We start from the raw sequence: 25281 nt of genomic DNA on the forward strand, positions 1-25281 counted from the left end.
GTCTAGTCATCAAATCTGGAGTTTTTGTGGATGACCACAGTGAATAGAATCACTTTTAAAGAAATTTCTGAAGAACTGACATTTTAAAATTTAATCATTTTATCATATCAGCATTTTATTTTTAATGTCTTTGGTTCCACATTTGGTTTAGAAATGCTTGAAAAGCGACAATGCTTTTCACATATCGGCTGAAACAGATGGTAACATACGCTGATCACACCTACTGAGAGTATTTATATAAATGATCTTAAAGTCTGAAAAAGATTCACATGTACAGTCTAGTCAATCCTAATTAAAATGATAACTTCAGTACAGGACATATAATGTTGAAACATGTTTCCCAGGTTTGAGGGTAAGCTAGATCCATACTTCTTTTGTTCTGAGAACATATGTTCTCATTTAAGGCAACATCATGTAGGGTGAAGAATGCTGGAATTAGAATCTTGAGAGACCTGGATTTGAACCTTGTATGAAAAGCATTTCTCATCTTTAAGGTTCAGTTTCCTCATTTTTGATATGATATATTTGAAGTCAGAAGGTCCGAGTTCAAATCTTTTGTCCCTTGCTTACCTGTGTACCCTTTGGTAACAACGATAACAACAAAAGATAGAAATAAATACTGTACAATTTTCTTACTACTATCACCTTCTGTGACTTTAATCAGGCAGTTAGATGGTGCATTGGAAAGAAGGCCAAGCCTGAAATCAAAAAAACTCATCTTGTTGAATGCAAATTTGACCTTAGAAACTTAGTTGTGACCCAGGGTAAGTCATTTAACCCTGTTTGCCTGATGAGCTATAGAAGGAAATGGAAAATTACTCCAATACCTCTGCCTGCAAGACCCCATATGAGGTTTGGAAAAGTTTCAGTTTTCAATTGTAACAATGAGCTAATTTTAGGAGATACAAATCAAGAAAGTCCCTGCCCTAAAGGAATTTACGTCTGATGAGGGAAGCAGATCCCAAACGGAAACTGAATATTGGGGGGGAGGGGGGAGATTTTTGTCTAGTCCTGCTATCTTTGTAAGCAGAAGCAGAATCAGTTTAGGATATGAGGTTTAAGTAGCAATACTGAAATGATTTCTGTGTTGATGAGTTTGTCCTGATGACAGGCTCATTCTTTGATGAAGATTTTTTTTTTTTATATTAATAATTTTTATTTACCAGATATATGCATGAGTAATTTTACAACACAACATTGACAATTGCCAAACCCCTTGTTCCAATTTTTTCCCCTCCCTTCCCCCCCCCAAGATGGCAGGTTGACCAATACATGTCAAATATGTTAGAGTATAAATTAAATATAATATAATTAGCCTGTGAAGGAAATCCAAAATGCAGGTGGACATAATTTAAGGGATTGGGAATTCTATTTAGTAGTTCATAATCATCTCCTAGAGTTCTTTCACTGGGTGTAGCTGGTTCAGTTCATTACTGCTCTATAGGAACTGATTTGGTTCATCTCATTGTTGAAAATGGCCTCATCCATCAGAATTGATCCTCATATAGTATTGTTGTTGAAGTATACAATGATCTCCTGGTCCTGCTCATTTCACTCAGCATCAGTTCATGTAAGTCTCTCCAGGCCTCTCTGAAATCATCCTGCTGGTCATTTCTTATAGAACAATAATATTCCATAATATTCATATACCACACTTTATTCAACCATTCTTGCATATATAGGTCTCTTTCCCTTCTTTAAAATCTCTTTGAGATATAAGCCCAGTAGTAACACTGCTGGTTAAAAGTGTGTGCACAGTTTGATAACTTTTTTGAGCGTATTTCCAAATTGCTCTCCAGAATGGCTGGATGTATTCACAGTTCCACCAACAATGTACTTGAAGATTTTGATGGAGTTAAGACAATGAGAGCAAATGAAGAAGGGGTTGTTAGAATATTGGTTTGGCTGGAACTCAGAATATGTAGAGCTTGGACCTGAAATAAACTTGGAAATTAGATGGGTACCAAAGTACAAAAGGTTTTAAGTGCTAAATAGGGAGTTTTAAATAGAGGTAATAGGGATTTATTGAAGTTTATTGAGCAGGAGAGTGATGACTTTAGGTTGTGTCTTAGGAATATTCAAGATGAATGGAAGCTTGGAAAAGCAGTAGGCGTGGAGGCCAATTAAGAAGTTTTTGCAACAGTCCAGGTGAGAGGGGGAACCTGAACAAGGTTGATGGTCATGTGGTAGAAAAGAGAGGAACAGATTTGAGAGACAGGACACCTGGTAACTAGTGAAGTTAGCAATAAACAACTCCAACAAACCGTGAAGTTTTATATCTGACCAAATAATGATCAAAAAATTAAACATGAAACCGGTAACTTACCCCACCACAGAACTACACAAAAGGCCAGTCAGAAGTCAATTAAAAAAAAACAAACAAACAAACCTTTTTCCTACAAAGTCATCATCTGCCCATCAGAACCTCTCACTGAGATCAGAGACAACCTTGACTTAGGAAGTGACAGGAAGGGGATAGCATAGACACCAAAGGGCCCTGGGGACTGTCTGTCTCTTGGGACACCAGATAAGGCTATTAAGGTGCAAAGGTAAAAGGAAGCTAAAAAGAGTAAATATGATAATGTAGAGAGCAAGGACAAGAAAACCAAAGTGAGAGGTGAGGAGGAGGCAGATAATGGGAGGAATAGCAACATCAAATGAGAAAATGGCTGAGAAAAAGCTATTAGAATTAGCAATTAAAAACCCTCAGTAACTCTATCTATAGTAATTATAGTTTAGTGATGAAATCAGAAGTCACATGAAAGGATTGGAAAAATGAGAAAATCAGTGAAACTTGTGAGGGGAAGTCTGGTCAACTCAATCCTCTCCACACTTTTTTTTTGTTTAAAGTCTACAAGTCTACCTTACTCCCCACCATCATTCAATTCCTTCCTAATACTTCCAGGATCAAATATAAAATCCTTTATCTCTTAAATCCATTTTCAACCCACCCTTTTCTTTCTTTTCCAGGTTTCTTATTATTTACTCCCCTTTATGTATTCTTCAATCCTATGATACTAGCCTTCTCTCTTCTCTTCCTAGCACAGAACATGTCATCTTCCTACTCTATCCTTTTTCATTAAGTGTCCCCCATACCTGGAATGCTTTCTCTTCTCATCTTTACCTCTGATTCTCTTTAAGACTTAGTTCAAATCGCATCTTCTACGAGAGTGCAGCATACCATGGCCAACAATGTTTGTGGTAGCCCTCTTTGTAGTGGTAAGAAACTGTTAACTGAGTGAATGTCCCTCAATTGGAGAATAACTGAATAAATGTTATTATATGAATGCTATGGAATATTATTCCTCAGTAAGAAACAATCAACAGGATGATTTCAGGAAGGCCTGGAGAGGGTGATATGAACTGATGCTAAGTGAAGTAAGCAGAACCAGGAGATCATTGTATACAGCAACAAGTTTATATGATGATCAGTTCTGATGAATGTGGCTCTCTTCAACAATGAGATGATTCAAACCAGTTGCACTTGTTCAGTGATGAAGAGAGTCGTGTCCACCCAAAGACAGTACTGTTGGGAGCTGAGTGTGGACCACAACATAGCATTCTCACTCTTTCTGTTGTTGTTCTCTTGCATTTTTTTTTTTTCCAGTTTTTTTTTTTTCCCTTATTGATCCAATTTTTCTTGTGCAGCAAGATAACTGTATAAATATATTGGGTTTAACATATTTAAACACATTTAACATGTATTGGACTACTTGCCATCTAGGGTAGGGGTGGGGGGAATCAAAAGGATAATTTGGAACAAAGGTCAATGTTGAAAAATTACTCATGTGTATGTTTTGTAAATAAAAAGCTTTAATTAAAATTTTTTTTAAAAGTGCAATGTACTTAATACAAAAGCGGCTTTGAAATAATTCATACTGTCTTTTTTTAATGCATGTTTTTTTCCAGAAACTGTAAAAGAGGTAAATTCTGTAAGATTTCTACTTAAACTACTTTTTTTTTTTCCCTATGCAAAATAAATTGAAAGCCAAGTTCTGGAATGTTATCCATTTGTCCCCTTTTAAACTTTATGGTGGTATAGATCCATCCCTGTAGACTTGCAGAAGCCCAGATTCTGTTAGTTTGACTGACACACTGAAAAGCAGTAAATAATCCCAACTCCAGTAAGTTTGTCCACTGGGACTTGAGACTGTAGAACCTTTAGACTTTTAAAATTCTATGGTAGCTGGAAATGTAGTTGTAGCTTTTGTCCTTCACTAATTTTAAGCATGCCAGTCAGTGGCTTTGGGTGACTATACTCTTTTCTGTTTAACTTAGTTTCTTTAGAATATAATTTTATAGAACAGCCAAGGAATCTAGTCCTACTTTTTACTAAAGAAATAGCTCAGTTCATTCCTTTCCCTTCAAGAAGCTATCAGATAAGGTCTGATGCTCATATATTACTGCTTTCTCAGAAGCCCCAAGTAATGCACCAGATCTTTGTATGACTGGGAGAGATTTTCTCTGAATCACCCCCTCTCCCTCCAGTCCAGGATTTGTGCCATGATAGAGTAATCCAAAGATATCTTTTCATTAAATAAAGCAAGTTTGAAAACTTAAGTTGTCAATACCATAACACAGAATACATTTTACTTGATATTATAGCTATATCTAATGGTTAAACATGGGCAAATCATGATATATTCTTTTAAAAATCAAAGGATTTGGGAATAGCTGTCTGTTTAGCAACATAGTAATCTCAGTATTGTAGATCAGAATATATAAAAACTTGATTCTTTTTGTTGGGAGTTTATTTCTTTTTTCTCGTTGTAACCATTTGGTGTGTTCTCATGTCTTTTCATTAAGCAGAGACTAGGCAGAGTTTATTTTGGGTTGTGGATGTTACAGGAAATATAGAAATGTTAGCAAAATGCATATGAACATGATTAAATAGAAGACTTTCACTTTCCATCCTGGCTCAAACATATAGCTCATATTAAGTTACCTTAATTTTAGGGAGTAATATTCACAAATTGTTCACTTAAGTGTTTCCCCATGTGATCTTAGGCTCTTCTAAAAAAAAAAAAATAGTGTCTATAGGATCCTTAAAATCCTGTATTTAGTGATTAGGCAAATTATAAAACTGCATAATCTTGGACTGCTTTTAAAGAATTTCCTTTAAATTGTCCTATTCATACTATCTTCCATTCTTAGATGGGTTTATTCATTATTGCCTCTTTACAATAAGACATATTTAGGTTGAACTAATCTTTTTAAGCATTAGATACTGGTTATTTGATTTTGTTGGTATAAAAACCTAGTTTTTCCTCTTAATGTAAGTCACCATCTTCTCTACAACTTATCTGGATTACTGAAGTGACATGTGTGACATAATACTATATTATAGATAATGAAATTGAGCCTTAGAATGGCTTATTTACCTATGGTTATAAAGTTAGTAACAGTAGACAAAATTTGAATTTTGGGTCTTCTTGACTCAAAGTCTATCCTGTATTCAAAGATTTGGCTTAGAGCATACCCTACATCAAGATTCAATAGTTCTGGGTTAGATATATTATATTGCTCTCAGTGTGACATAGGTACATTTAAGCTAGCCCATTCCCAGTTTCCTCACTCTTAACATTTGTCTAAATTATCTCTAAGCTGTCTTCGAAGTAAAGCATTTGTAGAGGGAATTGTATTTGTCATCATAAAGGAAATGTTGCTAATTTTTCATTATATAAAATATAAAGCTTTACCAGCTATTCTATGCACTATTGTAATTGGAAAGATACATATTGAAATTTTCATTTTGACAATAAAAGTTTTTCTATCAATGTGAGGGTTAAAATAGAACATGGGAACAATATTTTGTCCAGTGGAAGAATGTTTGGGGGAAGAACATAACTATTAAATTTTCTAACCAAGTCTAACTTGTCTGCTTTAATTGTATGCCACTGAAAATGAGATTAAATGTGCATTCTTTGACATCTTTTTTTAGGTTATTAATGCTGCATTGGCTTTGGCTGCAAAACCACAAAGTAAACTGGCCCAGGAGAATATGGATCTTTTTAAAGAACAGTGGGAAAAGCAAGTCCGGGTTCTAACAGATGCTGTTGATGACATAACTTCCATTGATGATTTCCTGGCTGTTTCAGGTAATAAGATCATTTACTTAAATATACATTTTTATCTAGGTTGTAACAAGTAATAAGAAAAGCCTAGAATTTAAGTGGTGATTTTTTTTTTTTTTTTTTTTTTTTTTAATGTTGCATAATTAGTAGCTGTCATTTTAAAGGGGGGGATCAGGAAAAAGTACAAGCTGATCATGGACTTCAAGTTGATTGTTTAATCAGAACTGAGTCAGGTTTGCATTAAGCAATTCCATGTACTCTCTCCTCATAATCAGATTTGTGCATTTATGAAGCTAGTTGCTACTTGAGTTGAACTTTCCTCTGACTCTGGGAATACAATCCATGACAAGTATCACAAAGACATGTGCCTTTCAAGTTTTGCTTCATATTTTGAAAATTATATATATATATATGGATTTTTTTTAAGCCTCTTCTTTTAAAAAAAAAAAAAAAAGCCATAGAGTCTATAGGATCCTTAAGATCCTGTATTTAGTGATTAGCCAAATTATAAAACTATTTTTCATAATCTTGAGCTGGTTTTAAAGCCTCTCCTTTAAATTGTTCTATTCATACTATTTTCCATTCTTAGATGGGTTTGTTCATTACTGCCTCTTTACCATAAGACATGATATTTCGGTTGAACTAATCTTACTTGAAACACTTTTTACTTAAAGGGAAACTTTTTTCTAAAAGGAGACCTTTTCTTTCCAAAAGACTTTTCCTTTGCACATAAATGATAATGGACTTATCTTTTATTTAAAAAAACAAAACAAAAAAACATTAAAAGCTATTCTGTTTCTGATAAAAGAGAAAGAAAACAGAGAGGAAATTTTTAAGTGCCATTTAATTATGAACTAGAAAATAATCTAGGTAATTTACCTTGTAAAAATATTTGATTTCATTATATAAACATAAGGCAGTAACATCAAAGTAAGTTACATCCGTATAGAAAACATTTATCAGATGAAATTTATAGTCTTTATTACATTGAGATAAATTTCAATGCCATTTTCTCGAGTTGAGTAAATATAATAAATGCATTTTCCACTTAGCAAATGCCTCCTGTTTTCTTTGAATGCATTAAAGCATTCTCTGGGATTTCATAAGAGCCAACTCCAAGTTGCATGGAGGAGAGGTCATTTTAAGGCTAACCTTAAAGATTGTTGCAAATGCAATGTAAAATTTAGGAAGTTTTCAGTGGAAACAATGAGCTTTTAAGTATGTCCAGGATATTGTGCTTTAGCTGTGACCTCTTTGAGGGTTAGCATATATTCTGTATACCAATACTGCAATGCCTCTTTGACTATCTTCCTTGAGAATTGTCCATTGTCTATGTGTAAGAAAGCCTCTACATGCTCATTATTCAAAAGTGCCTAAAAGAAGGAATACTATAATTATAGCAATTTAGCCATAGCTATCTGTATTTGCTATTTAATCACCTGCAGACAGGTGCCAGAAATGTAGCGATACAGATTTGTAGGAACTCTTGGCCTTTTGTTGTTTTTCCAGTGAAATACAGAATTATTTCATAGGTCTAAACAAGATTCCTGTCTGTCTTTTTGTCCTTTAAAGCAAACAACAACATATTGGAAAATCTAAATGACAGGATATTGTATTCCTGAAGTTTTCTTATTCTGGTTAGATTTTGTGGGTCCTAAGATTTGTCTCCAAGCATTTTGCAGACTTTTTGCAGACATTGGAGGCAAACTACAATATACCAAAAACAAATGTTCTCCTGCAGCATTTTTCAGATCATTTAGAACAGAAGGAATTTTGCAGCAGCAAAATGGAATTTAGGCATTACCTTTAGGGTTAGACACATAAAACAAAAGTATATGAAAGAGAAATTCAACTATATAACAAATATGTGGGCTGTCTGGAGCTATTTTTAAAATTTATGCACATATACAAACACACACACACGCACATGCACATGTACACATATATTATTTGGAGAGAGAGTTTTTTGCCTGTATATAAGACAGAGGCAAGAGTAGTTTGACTTAATGGAACAAGCCATTTCCCAGGCAAAAAATATATATCACAAAATAGCTAGTTCTAAGTACAGAGATGGAAAGAAATATTTTTGTTACATACTTGTTCCCATTAAGTTCACTTAGCAATGATAGTTAGCAAATGGAAACCATTTGTGAGATTACAATATATAGAACATTGTGTCAGGAGTATGCTTTTGGTGGACTTTAGTTAATTTGTAGTCAAGAAAATCACTACAAGGTCATTGCGATATAGAAACCATTTTATTTTCTTCTGAGTGACCTTAAGTGAGTCAGGTGCTTTTGTATAGTTGTTAAATCATCCATTCTCTTACTTTATAAGAATAATTTAGACATGGATTCTCCCAGACGTTGAAAATAAGTTTTAAGTTCCCTTGCTGCCATTCATAATTCCTAACATCCACAGTAGTTTTCTATACAACTTGTTCATCCATTCCCCCAATTTATTTTTGTTTAAGTGACTTCCTCAGGGTCACACAGCTAGTAAGTGTCAAGTGTCTAAGGTCAAATTTGAACTTGGGGTCCTCCTGCCTGGTGCTTTATCCACTGTACCACCCAGTTGCCTCCTCATTCTCCCAATTTATGAGCATCACTCGACTTTTTTGTTTGTTTGTTTCAGAGATATTGAGATTTTTGTGGTTTGTTTTACTTAGGACTAATCCTTCCTTTAACCCTCTGTCAGTTTAATGTTCCCCTTGACGTCCCTTCCCTTTTCCCTCCTATTTCACTGTGGAGTGAAATATATTTATGTAACTAGCTGTATTTATGTGTATATTTATGTTTCTTCTTCCCCTTCTCTCCTTCAATTCAAATGAGATTGAACCCCTTCCCCTACTCCACATCTCTTTGGTTGTTTAGATGTCTATAAAACCCAAATTATGTAAGAGATTTTCCCTATTCCTTTCCTACATCCCCAGTCCCTCCCTTCAGTGTATTCCTCTGCCTTTCTCTTTCCCTTCTTTTCTTAAGATCATCAAAGCATAACTGAACCATTCCCAGGCCTTGTCTTATTGGACTCCCTCTATGAACCCTATTCAGAATGTTGCCTGTAAGTATATAACACTTAAGATGTTAGTATTCAGTCAAGTCACAATATATTTATATTGAATGCCATTTTAAATAAAAGTTTGAAATTTATTAGTGATAAAGACTTTAAATTTCATTCTAATTGAATTTGATAAATCTTTCCATATAAATGCATTGTACTTGCTCATCTTTATGCTTACATAGTGTGTGTGTGTGTGTGTGTGTGTGTGTGTGTGTGTGTGTGTGTGTGCGCGTGTGCGCGCATATCTTTGTTTTATAAAGACTAGATCGGTGAAATTGATATTGTAATTACTCTTATGGCTAGGTGGTAACTTAGAACAGCAAATTTCGGGGGATAAATTGCCACCTTATTAATTTTAAACTATCCTTTTTGAACTGGCTATTTTATGGAGCTATTTTAAATTTATTAAATTGATAAATTTTAGAAATTGGCAGCAATACAGTAAATAATGATGTCATTTTATAGTAATGGAAATTTCATAGCTAAGATTGTGTCAGTACTTCAGATCAGTTATTTTGTCAGTATAGTCTACTTCTAACATTGTTAATGCAAAAAAAAAAAATCTCTGTTTCTTAGTAGACAGTCTTTATGAGTTGCTTTATGAATTGTTCAACAATGATGAAGGGCCTTATTTTGGTTACCCCAGATTTTAGCATAATATCCTCAAGTAAAGTAAATATAATCCATTGCTAGGCCTATTGATTTGTCCAAAAAACATAGCATAGAGTAAAGAGGTTTGGAAATTGTTTACCTGAATTTGAATGTAGTACTTGCTCTCTCTGTGACTATCTCTGGGCTTCCTTCTTTGTAAAATGACTGAGTTGAAGTAGATGTAGTAGTAGTTGTAGTAGCAGATTCAAAATCCAGTTTTTCTTAGGTTTTATTTATCTCTTTGATTTTGGTCAGCTTCTTCTGTATAAAGGAAACTGACTGATACAAAACTCAATCAACAAAATTATCTTTACAGTGTGTGCATTTACTCCCATAACAATTGACTTTTATATGGGACTTGAACATTTGCATGTTTTTACATACATTATCTTATGTGATCCTCACAGGAACCTCATAAACCTTGCAAAGAATATAATGCTACTTAATGAGAAAACTGATATGAGCTTACCTAGGTTGTTGAATGGTTAGACTCCTTTAGCTCCACTGACAGTATAGTCCTGATTCTGCCCTTCAATATTGGTAGTTCGAGTTTGGTTTGTTTTTTAATATTCCGTACTGCCTCTAATTAATGTTGGTAACAATTAAACCGAACATTTATTGCCTTTATCATTTATTTAAAGATTTCATTGATATAATTGAAATTAATGGCACTTAGAATGAGGTTCCATGGAAATACAGTTGGTACAATATTAATTTATACGTCTATGTGATTATTGTTATAATTTACTTTTAATTTTGAATTCCTAGCTAAGCCTACTAGATTTTTCATAATTTGTTTCTTACTTTGCACTCAATATTTATTCAGTGTATTATATACTGCCTATCACACCATAATAAAAAACAAGGTGAACCAACTAGGTTTTTACAGGAATAAATTTTGGAGAATTTAATGTTGACCCAAACTCTTGTTTTGTTTTGTAAATGAGGAATCAGGTGTTTTTAGTCATATTGAATCTGGAATATTTCTTGACATGTCTTTTGTACCTTACCTGAAAGGGTATATAATATTTCACATCTGTAACTCCACGTCTATTTTTGAAAAACAAATTTCTTGTAACAGTTATGCATAGTCAAGCAAAACAAATCCCCTGAATGGTCACATATAATATAAATATATATGTATGTGTGTATGTATCATTCTGTACCCTAAATCTGACATCTTTTTCATGGATAACATGTTCCATCATCTTTCTAGGATTATGAATGCACATTTTGTTTATTCATAATAGCACTTAAAGCTTTCATAGTTGTTTGTTTTTACATTTTTGTTATTGAGTAAATTGTTCTTGGTCCCATTCATTTCATTAGTTTATAAAACTCAAAAACTTTTTTCATTTTTATTTAAAATTATTAAATTTAAAGTTATTTTTATTCTTATTTCACTCTATCACAGTTCACATAAATGTTTGTACCTTTTTGAAATCTTTTCTTTACTTCAGCACAATAGTACTCCTAATCACATTTCATTTACCCTAGGCTATTCTCCCATCTCTCAACTGATAGACATCTCCTTCATTTTCTGTTTTTACTTTGTTTTGCCACCAAAAAACAAAGTCGCTATAAATATTTTGTTCTTTCTTTGGAGTACAGGCCTAGCAGTGGTAGCTGATTTTGTTCCAATTTGTTCCAAATTGCTTTTCAGAATGGTTGTATCCATTCACGTATCTAATCAACAATGCATTTCTATGCTTTTTCCCCCCCTCAGCTCCTCCATTTATCCTTTTTTCTCCCTACCACTATTGGACATAAGTTGAAATCTCAAAATTATTTTTATTTGCGTTTTTTAAAAATACTTTAAAAATGTATTTTTTAAGGAAAAAAATTCCAAGAAAAAGGAATTCAGTAAGTTCTTTTTAAATCACTAGAACTAGCAGAATTGGATTCTTTTTCTCACTGAGGAAAAAGTTCTTAATAGCTTAACATTATAAATTTATAGCTATACATACATTTTATCCACATGCAAAACATATTTAATATTTTCATCAGTAAATTGGTTAAATTTTACTATGATTTTTTTTTTTTTTAAATGAAGTATTTCACAGATTCAGCAGTTAAAACAGATTTACTTATTGAAGTTGCAATGAGGCAAAGAACCTAAAATGTTAATTTAAATAGGCTGGTTGCTTTCCTTGTTAGTTTAAGAGAAGATATTTTAAAGCAAATGGTGAATTGTAATGTTTTTCAAGTCATGTAAACATTTTAGGTATTTATCTTAATTATGTATAGACTTAATTCTTTTAAAACCTAAAATTCCATAGATACCCAAAGTTAGAAGCTTTCCTTTTACTATTAAGTATTATTTCAAAACTGCACAGAAGAAAATTCAATTTAGTGTTAAGAAATCAACAATGCTTTATCCATACCAAAGTCTTATAAAATTTATTTATAAATATTATTACAACTGTAAACAGACATAAAGATTATTCCTTTAAATTTACTTTGGAATACACAGACCTCCAGAAATAAAGATTAAGGTATATATGAAATTTACTTTACCTTAATGTTTATGGTTTAAGAGTACAATTTTAAAATCAGCAACCAGATCTTTTGTCTTATGTTTAAAATGAAATGAACAAGATAATTTAAATGTAAAATGAATAGTGTCATCTTATGTAGTGGCAAACAGAGTCAACAGTCCTTTCAAAAAGGAGACTATTTCATTTCCTCCCAACTTGGATTCACCATAAACTTGATCCACAAAAGAGATAGGAAGTTCTCCAATGGTAAAATTCAGTTGCCTAGCTCAAACAATCATTTCCATCTGGAAGACATATCCTTTAGAAACACACTTTTCCATTAATTTTTATAGAACTTCCTTTTGGTATAATCTGAAACTTCCAGTTAAATCAGAAACTCCTGGCCTCAGCAACATTTGAGTTAAGAAGTTGGCTGCTCTGCTGATAATTTTTCTCTTCAAATCCCAGCTATAGACACCTCCATTTCCTTTGTAGCGAGTTCCAGAAACAATGTCAAAATTACCTTCTTTTTGCTTCCTAATGAACTCTGGAATGAAGTGAGAGATCAGCATCCATAATAATAATGAAGTTTCCTATCGCATGTTGCATTCCATGAATATAAGCTGTTCCCAGTCCTAGCTTTTTAGCTCTAGGCCTTAGAATTTTATCTGGTCCATAGAGCTTTTCCAACTGTTAGGCAACTTCCTGTGTCCCATCTGGACTGCCATCTCTATGACAATAATTTCATAGTTGTTTCCACTTTCTTCGAAGCTCTTCACCAACAATCACACGATGAGAGGCAAGTTCTCTTGCTCATTGTAGGTGGGGAGAAGCACCAAGTACTTCTCCGCGCCAGCAGCCCGAGCTGCAGGATTCTTCACTCCTCTTCGCTGAGAGCCTGCACTACTAGAGAGATCGCTGTTGGAGGCCATGGCAGAACTGCCTATTTGCATTTCTTTAAGAAATCTGGAATATTTTTCCATATTACACATATCCTGGATTTTTTTTCCCTTGAGAATGATCTGTTCATATCCTTAGATCATTTAACTGTTGGAATATGACTCTTTTTCAAACATTTTCCCCTAATGAATGGCTAAATTGTTGATTTATTAAACTGATTCCTTAGGGAAAAAATTCTCTATCCAGATTAGAGGTCAAATTATTTGATTAAAAAAAAAACTTTCACAAATTAAATGTCCCCTTTCCTTAATTAGTAGGAGTTCCTGATTTTTCCTTTGTTTCAAATTATTTGGAAAGTCTTTGTATTCTTCCATGTCTTGAGTTAATTCTTCAGCATTCCCCTATCCCATATTTTTACATAGATTACTTTCCTCTCCATTCCTGAATTCTGTGAAAACCTTTTTGAATTTGATATTTGATTTTTATAAAAGTCTTTCTAATTTTTCAATTCCAAATTCTCTTTCTCAAAACATCTCTTTATAGACATTTGATATCTCAGACACATTATGTCCAAAATGGAACCCTTTTCCCTTTAAGCTCAGTTTTACTTATCTTTGAGAAAACCAGAATCATCTTCAAAACAGTTTGGCTCTGCTTTTTAAAAAAGTAAGTTAAAACAAAAATAGTTCAGAATATAGATCACAAAAATCTTTCTGAAGGAATTGGATAGAAATCAGTAATCCAGTTTCTCACTTAGTTTCTATTTTCAGTCCTGTGTTCATTCCATTCTATGATTTGCCATTCTATTTAAGACTGCTCACTCTACATTGGTAAAGACTCCAGGTATAGCCCTGGATTGTTCTTCCTCCTTCCTTAAGACCTTGAAGCCTCCACAGTGGCTGCTGCACTCTGTCTGTTTTCTCTCTTTTTGTGTCCCTTGGATATTCACCCTTAGACTTCTTGATGACTGGCAGCACTCTTGATAATGGCTGCTGTTCTTTGTGTCTTTGGTGCATAAGGCAGGATTTTAGGCATGGAGGAGCCTTCATCGATGTTTGTTCAGTTGGTTTGACTGACACAGGAGATACAGCCAGACGATGAGAGCCAGCTGGGTAATACCTCGGGTTTAGAACAATAGAGGAAGCTATTCCTTTGGCCCACCAAGCCCTAGTCCATCACTTTAGGGGCCAGCTGCCTAAAACAGGCCCAGCTAGTCTCAAATCTCTGTTTCCAATAACATTTTAGGAGCAGGTTCATAAACAACCACTGAATTTCTCATCTGGGCTCTTTGCTTCCTCCGGTGTGCTTGCAGAAAGCAGCCCTCTCAGCATTGCCAACCGCTTACAGAAAAGGGAACTAAGGCCCATTGTCACACAGAGAGCAAGTTGCAGTTTGGGTTCAAAATTTTCATTGACAATAGTACTTTCATAAGGGGAGGGAAATCATTTAGGTTTCTAGGCAGAGAAAAAAACGTATAACTTGACTTATAACTTAGGTGTATTTTTGCTGTCCCAATTGTTTGATTACTTTATATCTTGAAGATGTCTTCAAAGATTTCTCTGCTTTTTTTCTCATCAGAGAATCACATTTTGGAAGATGTAAACAAGTGTGTAATTGCTCTCCAAGAAAAAGATGTTGATGGTCTAGACCGCACTGCTGGTGCCATCCGGGGTCGAGCAGCCAGAGTTATTCATGTTGTCACTTCAGAGATGGATAATTATGAACCTGGAGTCTACACTGAAAAGGTTCTTGAGGCTACCAGACTGCTTTCTAATACAGGTGAGTATGGCGAATGTCTTTTTTCTTTCTTGAGGATCCAATTAACTACAGTGTAGGAACTATTACAAAATTATTTTACCACTTTATTGAAGAAGAAAGCTTAATATATATGGGAAAATTGCATTTTAAATTTTCTCTAGTAAATATCATTTGCTTTTAAGGAATTCAGCCTCTTAGCCGTAAACATTACGAGAAGTTTGACCATATATCACTTTTTAAAAATAAGCATTTAGCAAGAATGGCAAGGAATGGGGAGTTGATTTTGTTATAAAGGCTAGTTGATAAGGTTATAACATTAATTTGGCCATATGACCCACAGTATTGTTATTTTATTTTATTTCAGTTATGCCACGTTTTACTGAGCAAGTAGAGGCTGCTGTGGAAGCTCTCAGTTCTGATCCCGCCCAACCAATGGATGAAAATGAATTTATTGATGCCTCGCGATTGGTCTATGATGGCATTAGAGACATCAGAAAAGCTGTGTTGATGATAAGGGTGAGGAGCTGTATTTGCAACAGTTTAACTGCATGGTTATTTGCTCAGTTTCATTAATGAAGCATTCTGGGGCTAAGCTATGACTCAGCTATGATATATCAAAATCATGATTTTAAAAGCTGTTAAAACCAGATATTTAATTATGTTGTCAAAAATGACTCTTAAATGCAACCTAAAACCAAAACTTTGTCAAAGTAGGGTAAGTCCAAATAATATTGATAAGACAATTTAATTTAGAACAAATATTCAATTCAAGATTAAAAATTTAGTTCTTACATGGCTTAAAAAAAATTAAATCTTTTAAATGAATTTCAACTTACTTTACCCAAATAAGTAGTTCCTTTAAAGCAGATGTTTAGCAGTTCTTTTGGCATAAGGGATGAAACACTGTGCTTGGAGTCAAGAAGACCTGGTAATCCTCACTAAGATACTGACTTTGTGACCCTGAGCAAATCCCTCTCCCTACTCCTCACCTTGTGCTCAATTAGATTTTTTTCCCCTGAGCCTGAATTCGAACTCAGATCCTCCTGACTTCAGGACTGGTGCTCTGTCCACTGCACCATCTAGCTGCCCCTCCATTAGATTTTTCATATATTTCCCGATGTAAGGGGTGGAAGAGTTGTTTCCAAGGTTAAACAAAGTGCGAATGCTTATACCCCTGCATGGGTCAGGAAAACAGAAAATTAGAAAAGGCAAATTATTGACCAATAAATGGAAAATAAGTATTTGTCCAGGACTTTACTACAACATGGTAACGTTTAATAATAGTGTATTTTATTTTGTTTAAAATTTAATCAAAATTAAGTCTGGTTATGAGTACAGGCTTAAAACTTTGGTCTCTTGAGTCAACTTTAAGACTCAGATTATGCAGCTTAAAAAGATATGAACCTGAAGTCAGAAAGATCTGAATTCAAATCCAACTGCAGACATATATTAGCTGTGTAATCTTGGGCAGGTCATTTAATCCCATTTGCCTCTTTCCCCCAAATCCTATATTTACAGGATGGTTCTTTCTGTTCAGGCAGAGGAAGACAAATACAGAGAAAATCCCAAGACACTTTTCATAAGGCCTCAGAGAAAAATTTGTAGATTGCCTATTGTCTAAGCTCACATGGGCTTCTAAAAGGCTCTCATGGATGAGTGGAACAAAAGAGGGTCCTTGCCTGGTTGTTTGGGTTCATATCTGTCATTGGTAATAAGTGCTGTTCCTAGAATTTCCCGTAAACATTGGGTCTTTTTATGGTTATGGAACTTGAGAAATGTTAGCAAAAATGAAAACTTGAAAAATGCCTTCAGCGAGAGCTTCAGTAGATTTCTAAGTTGTCCTTAAGTTCAGAGTAGGAAGGCTGAAGCTGCTTTGAGGTCTGCTCACTGTAGGGAAAGATGGTGACATCAGGCCAGTCATGTTTGCCCTTTGTGGAGGTGATCAAGAGCTGGCTACAAAGTCCCCTTCCCTCATTAGTTGACTCCTTACCATGATATGCCTTAGTGTCAGTTTTTGCTATCTATAAACGGTTTTGTATGTGCCAGACTTTTTACTATGGTTATGAGAAATTCTCCATTACAAGTGAGGCAGTGTGACTACACAGAGTTGCCCACAAGGTGCTGACTTACACTAGTGGGAATTTTCTCACATGGGAATCCTTATATTCATGAACCCACCAATATAGATCCTGCATAATCATCACAAACATCTATTTGTAGAAACTACCAGATCCTATGAATCCTTTTGCATTTAATTGAAAGTTACTTGTGATTCCTTTACTTGCTGCCATTGTCACTCTGAGAATGAGGCATGATTTTTATTAATTTTTCTCTTTAGTAGAAAAGGCGTAATGCTATTTAAGAAGCCTCCATTTTGAGTACAGCAACTTCCATCCACAATAGTTTTCACCTTTGTCTTCATTTGGAGGTTTCTGGGAAACCTATCAAGTCCTGCACACGTATACACGAAGAATAACCAGCCTTAACTCCTCAGTGAACATTTAAATAATTAAGGCTTAACCAAACTTGTTTTTTCTTCCTTACCAGAGCCACAAAACATAACTTCCCCAAAACTGAGTCTGAAGCTCTTTGGGCAGCAGAGTGATCAGTTGGTCACTTTGGATCAATTTTCATCTTTGTAGAAAAAGCTACAGCAAACTAGAGATCATTGTAATTTGTACCTCTGGTATTAGTTAACCAGACTCATATATAGAAATAGTACATGTAAGAAAATATTTTATTGTGCATATTTAGCTACCTAGAGCCATTAAATGCTAGACAGATCCCAAAGTCAGTTGTGTGGGTTTATGTGTTCTGCACAAAAACTGAGCCATCGAGCTACAAGTGAGCAGCTCTCACACAAATGCATCAGTCCTTGACCCTTTGAAGGTTTTGTTCTCAGTTATGGTCTGAACAACAAATTGGTGCCCTTTGAAAGTGTAGGATATACTTTTGGTGTCTCTGGGGCTGAAACCTACTAACTTGTTTAATGTGATCTTATAAATGCTGAACATGTTGTTAAGGTCCTTCTTACATGGACTTAGTGAATGTGGCACAGTCTGTGCCTGAAATTGTCTGTCAGTGAGGATTCTGAGCAGTTGGGTATGGGGCACAGGGTGCTGCTACAAAAATTTTGTGCTGAGAATGCTTGCCATCCTCGCTTTCCCCTAATCTGACTTTCTAGCTGAAAGTTGTGTGGTTTATTTATCACTTGAAAGCGGCTGACTTTGACTCATTGGAAATGTTAACGAGACTTATTGAGGTGGCTGTTTTTGGTTTTAGACTCCTGAAGAGTTGGATGATTCTGACTTTGAGACGGAAGACTTTGATGTTAGAAGTAGAACAAGCATCCAAACTGAAGATGATCAGCTCATTGCTGGCCAGAGTGCACGGGTAAGGATACAGTTTCGTTAGAGAAAATTGATGTTTCAACATTTTCACCCCCTCTGAACTGTGTGGTCTCGTGTGTACGCGTGCACACACAACACACACACACACCTCTACTCTTTTCTGCAGAAGATACACTCTCAGTGCTTTGACTAACGTTTTTTATCCTTTCATGCAGTAAAAATGAAGCAGAAAATGAAGGCACAAGTAAAACTGCTGTATTGAGGTTGAGTAGGCTGCAGAGTTTTCCAAAATGCCTAATAACATTTAGTTCAGATAAAACCCAAGGAAGGAAAACCTGCCTCTTTAGAACAGGGTTATGGTCCTTTCCAGTGGAAATGAAACAAAGATAATGGAATCTTTGGTTCAGGAAAATGCATTAAGCCAAAGAAAATGACAGTGGCTTTCATCCAAAATCAACCACCCTTCCCTTTGCAAGTTCTATTGTTTGGGTCTCAAATGTTATATACATGGGAAATAATTAATTACTGACTGCTGAAATATTAACGATGCTACAAATAGCTGATGCTGTTTCCTTTATTTGAAGTATTACATATTCAATCACGACTATTTGGTGTTCTTGGGAGGATACCATGAAAAACTACTAGAAGTAGATTTTTAAAAAATTCTTCTAAAAATCACTTGAACAGTGGTTTCCTATTAAACAAATTCTGAAATTTTAATTTTATAAACTATACTTAGGAGAAACTATTACATTATTCTTTTGTCTGTATTTGGTATTTCTCTTGCACTCAGGATAAGGATATTGCCTATCTTGAGTTGTCAGAGAACTGTGACCTTCTTGGAGAACGGACCCTAGACTATTGTGACATTCTTTTCCCTCCTGGTTTTGGGTGGCTGGCTGCTGCCTCATGCCACAGATTGTCACTGGAAGTGCTTCTGTGTTGAAGTAAAACTAAATGGAAGTTTGATGAAACTTAAACGCAGGGTGACATGGTGGAAATTTATATTCCTCAGTGGATTTCTCTTTCCTCTTTCCTCCTTCAAAGACACACTTTTAAACCACTTCTGAATTACCTTGAAAAAAATAAGATGTAAAGCATTATGCTAAAGTGAAAAAGGTCCATTTTTACTATTCTAAGGCAAATTATTTTTATGAAGTAACTCCTTTTGTAAAAAGTGGAGTTTGAGACTTGAAAGGTTAGAGTGAGTTTTGTAACAGAATAAGAAAGATAACACAGCTGCATAAGTCTTCTACTGATCTCAGTTTCCCTTTAAGAACTTGTTCTTGCAGGTTGATAGGTAGTTCAGTATGTTATAAACTTCAATCCAAGATGAAAAGAAAACCTTTTGGACAAAATGAAGCTTATTATGTTATTATCCTATCTATATGTCATAGATCCTATCTATATGTCATATTCTTGGAAAAACCAATAGAAATTCTGGATAATGTACTTGGAGAACTCTATATCCTCTTTTTATGAACATTTTGTGTTCACTTTATTTCAGGCTATCATGGCCCAGCTTCCCCAAGAACAGAAGGCTAAAATTGCTGAGCAGGTGGCCAGCTTTCAGGAAGAAAAGAGCAAACTGGATGCTGAAGTATCCAAATGGGATGATAGTGGCAATGACATTATTGTCCTGGCCAAACAGATGTGCATGATCATGATGGAGATGACAGATTTCACCAGGTGAATCCACAGGGGAACATTCTATAAGGCAGCATTGGCTATATTTTAGCAATCAGGGTGTGGGGGGGAAGAGGGAGAGAGATGGCTGAGGAGTCCTGAGTGCTTCCTGTTCTATTCTTGAGATTTTTCTAGTAGCAAATTAAAGTAATGCCTGCTTGTAGGACTTCATCTTCTGAAGGGTGTTAATTCTACCTTAGTTGCTGGTTTTTGTCCTAATGGTTATGATTAGATTTCCCTATTGAGGGCCCAGCAACAAGAGCATAGTGCTTGACCGCCTCTGCCCAAAGAAGCCACTCTCAAAGGCACAGCTATCAGCCTTTCTCTGCTTATTCAAAGGATTTAGAATTCCTAGCTTTGATTATGAGTGTTTTCTAATTATTTATTAATTTTTTTTAACAGAGGTAAAGGACCACTTAAAAATACATCAGATGTAATTAGTGCGGCTAAGAAAATTGCTGAGGCAGGATCAAGGATGGATAAGTTGGGAAGAACCATTGCAGACCATGTAAGTATCAGGGCTATATATGATATGAATAATGACCGCAATTCTTGTATCTTAGTTGTTAATTATAATCACTTGCAAAGAATACACGACATCATGGAGAGAGCCAAAGAACAGAATTTGAACATTAAAAAATAACACTATGCCCTCCTTGAGGATTCAGCATTGTAGAGGATAATACAAGATTATGTAGCATTTGGGGCAGCAGCTTTGGAGGTAAAGAACACAGCCAGAGGTACAGAATGCTGCTGAGGTTTAAAAAGAAAAGAAAAGAAAAAACCCAGACTCTTCGGGAATTCAGTCACACTACTCTATCTAGTCTGAACAACCAGCATTTGCTTTTAGCAGAATTAACATAATATAGAAATTTTTTTAAAAGCAATTTTCATGAATGTTAATTTTCTCATTTGGATTTTATCATCTGACTAGCTTTTATGTCCCCTTAATTTTCTTTTTCTTTTTTCCCATATCACATTATGGGTGTAATTAGGTAAACTTGTGCTATCATGAAGCTTGTTCCAAACACATCCCAGTTGCCTGTTTTCCCTCCCTTGTGCCACAAGTCCATCTCTGATCCACCTTTAGTGAGCAGGCCCAAGTGGCAGCCCTGATAGGTGATAGTACACAGTGCTTTACCTGCCCTTAGGTCGCTAATATGGTCTTTCCTTTCAGTGCCCAGATTCGGCCTGCAAACAGGACCTGCTGGCCTACCTGCAGCGCATCGCCCTGTACTGCCACCAGCTCAACATCTGCAGCAAAGTCAAAGCCGAGGTGCAGAACCTGGGCGGGGAGCTAGTCGTCTCTGGGGTGAGTTTTTCTGAATGCGAATAAATTTGCTCAGGTCAGAACAAATTGTTTCTTATTAAAAAACACAGTTTGGATTTCTGACCTAGATCCTCGGGGAAAAATAAAAAAGGTAAGGAGATGAGAAGTTTAACATACATTATGTGGTGGCTCTAAGCTGTGCTGCTGAAACTAGCTGAGAGGCACGGGCCAAGCTCATTATCACTAATTGGGAGAAAATAAGTTTATCTATTTGTTTTTTTCCTGAGGTAGTTGGGGTTAAGTGACTTGCCCAGGATCATTCATCCAGGAAGTGTTATGTATCTGAGACCATATTTGAACTCAGGTCCTGACTTCAGGGCTGGTGCTCTATCCACTGCACCAACTAGCTGCCCTGAAATAAGTTTTTATACTTGTTTTCCATCTTAGCCATAAAGAAGTGAAAAAAAGTCATGAAGTTTTTCTTTTCCCTTAGAGAACTATATATGTAGTTATAGATCTTGAATGGAACTTTAGAAATGATCAGCCCTGCTTCCAGTAAGAGCTGCAATTTTCAGAGTGTGGGCCTTTGGTCCCTAGCCCTAGGGCACCAGGACTTGTGCTGCATATGATGTGCCCATAATCTGCCATTTACATTTATCACTACCATCAAGGTAGAATTTGGAAAATCTGAGGTTCCTGAAAGGAGTTATGGCATTACAAATACATTATAGTCACTATAGCCTTTCAGACCCACATTGCTTTTTAGAAATTCAGGTGAGCTGGATGGCTACAGACCTTGTCAAGTCAAACATTAACAATCTAGGCCTCACAGGCCTGGTGCATGATTCATCCAAATCAGTTCTGGCATTGCTGAATAGGGGTGAGCCATTATTTAAGAAAAAAATTTTACTAGGTTGTAATGGACATTAATAATGTTGGCTCTTAAGAGTAATCCTGTTGAAAACTGCTGTCCTTTTCATTTCTCATGATTCTTCATTCTGGAGAGATTGCTCCTAGAGAGGATTCCTCCTAACCTGATTTGATAAGAACATTTCTGAAATGTCCATTGGGTTGTCCGATCCCCAGACACTGTTTGACTACACAGGAATTACTCATTGATCCAGGATCTCTAATAATCTTGGCCAAAATTACATGAGCTCCTGAGGCCTTGCTCACGATTTCTCTCTCATTGGAATGAGATAGAATTGCACCAAGACCTAGAACACCCATGCACAGAAGAATGTTTAGGGATATTTTTTGCTTATGTTTCCAATGGAAAGAAATGCTATTTTATTTATGAGTCTGGGAAAGTTAGGATATATATTTTTCCCTTCTATATTCATGTACCCAGTGATATTTTAACCAAGAACCACTCTATTAGTGGTATTGATTCTCTGTTGTTCCTATGACCTATAATCACCATGAAGCAAAAGAGCTTTGCTTGCTATCTTTCCCCATCGCAATAATCTGCCTCTACCTCTACCTGCCTCTAGTTACATCTGCACTTACAGGACAAAATCTTAACTCCTTATCTGCACAGAGGGCTCCCCTTCCCACTGCACCCCCTTGATTTATCTTCCTCTGGGACCCAGAGCTTCTTCACTTTAGGTCTTGAATTCCCTTGGAAAGTCTGGTAAAATATATACACTCCTCAGAAGAGTGTTCTAAAAGGGACAGAAGTACAAAAGAAGCCAATTATATTGGAACGTAGTCATCAAGGGTTTTAAAAAACAAGCCCAGAAATCCCAAGATGTCCTTCCACCACCAAACCAAACAGCACCCTTACACATAGAGTAGAAGGATCTCTGGACAGAGATTCGGAGAGGAGGGGGGGAGCCTTCAATTTGATCCAAGTACTTCACACCCTTCCATCCCTCAGTCTCTAAGCGGCTTGTTCTGTTCTGTGACCGCAGGTGGACAGTGCGATGTCCCTGATCCAGGCAGCCAAGAACCTGATGAATGCTGTGGTACAGACGGTGAAGGCTTCCTACGTGGCCTCCACCAAGTACCAGAAGTCCCAGGGGATGGCTTCTCTTAACCTTCCCGCTGTGTCCTGGAAGATGAAGGCCCCAGAAAAGAAGCCCTTGGTGAAGAGAGAAAAGCAGGACGAAACCCAGACGAAAATCAAGCGGGCGTCTCAGAAGAAGCATGTGAATCCTGTGCAAGCCCTCAGTGAATTCAAGGCCATGGACAGTATCTAGAGGAGCCTCAGCTGCTCACACCCCGTCATTATTTCCTCCAAACTAATGATTTCAGATGGCTTCTGTGAACCATAGACATTTCCTGTTCATTCAAATGTATTTACTTAATATAATGTTGATATTAGATGCTGTGGAAATATAGATTTTTTTTTTTTTTTAAACCTGACCATGTGATGCCAGTATGAGAGAGCTTGTATTTCAGTGGAGGATGCTTTTAGATTTCAGAAGCATTATTTCTAGTAGCATTAAAAAAAAAAAAAAAAGTAAGCTTGAAAAAAACCATAACCAAAGAGATTGCTATCATGATGTGTCTGTCTCCATGACTGAAGGTTTGTGTTGTGATTGAGGTTTGTGTTCTCATCAGTGAACAAAAAGGTGGGAACTGTTACTTTTACTATTCAAGTGGGGTATTGGTAAGAAAATATACCATATTATACAACTTTCTAACTCGAAAGCTTTTGTATTTAGAAGAGAGAACTTGGGTACATTTTGCTGTAGAGAAGGCCATCTTCAAAGAAACTAGTCTGAACAGATAGACAGACTCTTATTAAACTGAAAGGTGACCACCAGCACCTAGGCCTGCCTACTCAGGAGTGTTTACCAAGGTTGGCTATTGCCTCTGTGTAAGGTATCTTATCTCATGTATGTCTGCAAAATGACAATCTGTAAGAAATTCAGTAAAATATGCATCATGAAGAAAACTGATTACTCTCTTTAGGACACAGGATGAGAATTTTAATGCTTGGTTACAAATTACTAATGTACTTTGCTGCAGGACATTAATAAAATTGCTCTTTCCAGCCAGTGTGTTGTGGTGCTGTAATAGTAAGTAACATGTTTTTGCTTTCTCCCAGTATTCAAATGCAAATTTGTCATTGTGCTCATTTCTAATAATTGCAGTGTTTCCTGCCTTGGGCTTATAAAAGAAGCTTTTGCAAAGTAGTGTTTGTTCAGGCAATAATTTCAACTTTACATTATTTGTGATTACTATAGCTATTACTATAGCTACAAGGTATAATCTTACTGTCTTATTTAAATTTTATGAATTTGAATATTTTTACACCAACTTTTCCCAATAAAGTGCATGATGAAATCTAGCCAAGTGGGCCAAAGTTTCTCTCCCGTTTCCCAATTCAAACCATTTTCATCGAGTGCAGTTACATGAAGTAATCTACCTGTCTTAATCCTCCACCTCATATCAGACTCTATATTTTCCCTTATCTTAACTCCAAGTCTCTTAGGAAAAACTATATTTATTCTCCCACCTTGCCTCCTTAGGGTGTATGATCTTTCCATGTGGGAATGAGATGAGGTTTGAAAGTCAACTTAAACATTTTGCTAACAGCAGAACTTTTATGTATAACAAACAACTTTTAAAAAGAAATATTAAGAGTTTACCAACCAAGATTAGTAACAAAATTATGTCTTTTTTTGTACATTAACTCTTCCCCACAATTCATATGCTCAACTAAAACTAGTTAAATCTTGGCGGTGACTGACTGATTTTCTAGTCCATGTAGGTTGTAGTTCATAATCCAAGAAGGTTTGGATTAAAATCTCTGCCTCTTAAGAAAGGGTCCTATGAGGGTTCCTGCTTAGAAAATGCATTTTGTATCTTACCGTATAGAGCTGTTAGCAGTCTATCCCTGCCCTCAAGGAACTCACAATATATGATGTATGTATAAACATATGTACCATATTTTAGAATTTGAGATGCACTAATTTAGAATTATGTCTGTGTTCATATGGATTATTTGTGCTTGACTTCTGTAATAGAATATTCCAAGTTGGTATTGATCTAACCTTGACCCCAACATTGTGATGTCATTTTGGTCCCTTCAAGAGTAAAAG

General features: G+C 35.7%; 1 protein-coding gene and 1 pseudogene across 3 annotated transcripts in view; one reads left to right on the forward strand and one right to left on the reverse strand.

Annotated features, from left to right (window-relative positions):
* The window catches only part of CTNNA1 (catenin alpha 1), a 148087-nt gene extending 123853 nt beyond the window's left edge, over positions 1-24234 (forward strand). For all 3 annotated transcript variants that reach the window (XM_074291461.1, XM_074291464.1, XM_074291463.1), the window contains 8 exons: positions 5942-6098; positions 14744-14944; positions 15288-15439; positions 18206-18316; positions 19781-19962; positions 20362-20467; positions 21137-21271; positions 23143-24234. In XM_074291461.1, coding sequence (XP_074147562.1) covers positions 5942-6098; positions 14744-14944; positions 15288-15439; positions 18206-18316; positions 19781-19962; positions 20362-20467; positions 21137-21271; positions 23143-23430 — 1332 coding nt within the window. In that variant the 3' untranslated portion in view covers positions 23431-24234. The remainder of the gene's footprint in view (positions 1-5941; positions 6099-14743; positions 14945-15287; positions 15440-18205; positions 18317-19780; positions 19963-20361; positions 20468-21136; positions 21272-23142) is intronic.
* On the reverse strand, positions 12331-13333 carry LOC141556760 (dolichol-phosphate mannosyltransferase subunit 1 pseudogene; annotated as a pseudogene).
* Positions 24235-25281: the final 1047 nt, after the last annotated feature.

The sequence above is a fragment of the Sminthopsis crassicaudata genome, chromosome 2 (assembly GCF_048593235.1).
Source record: "Sminthopsis crassicaudata isolate SCR6 chromosome 2, ASM4859323v1, whole genome shotgun sequence".
NCBI classification, from domain to species: Eukaryota; Metazoa; Chordata; class Mammalia; order Dasyuromorphia; family Dasyuridae; genus Sminthopsis; species Sminthopsis crassicaudata.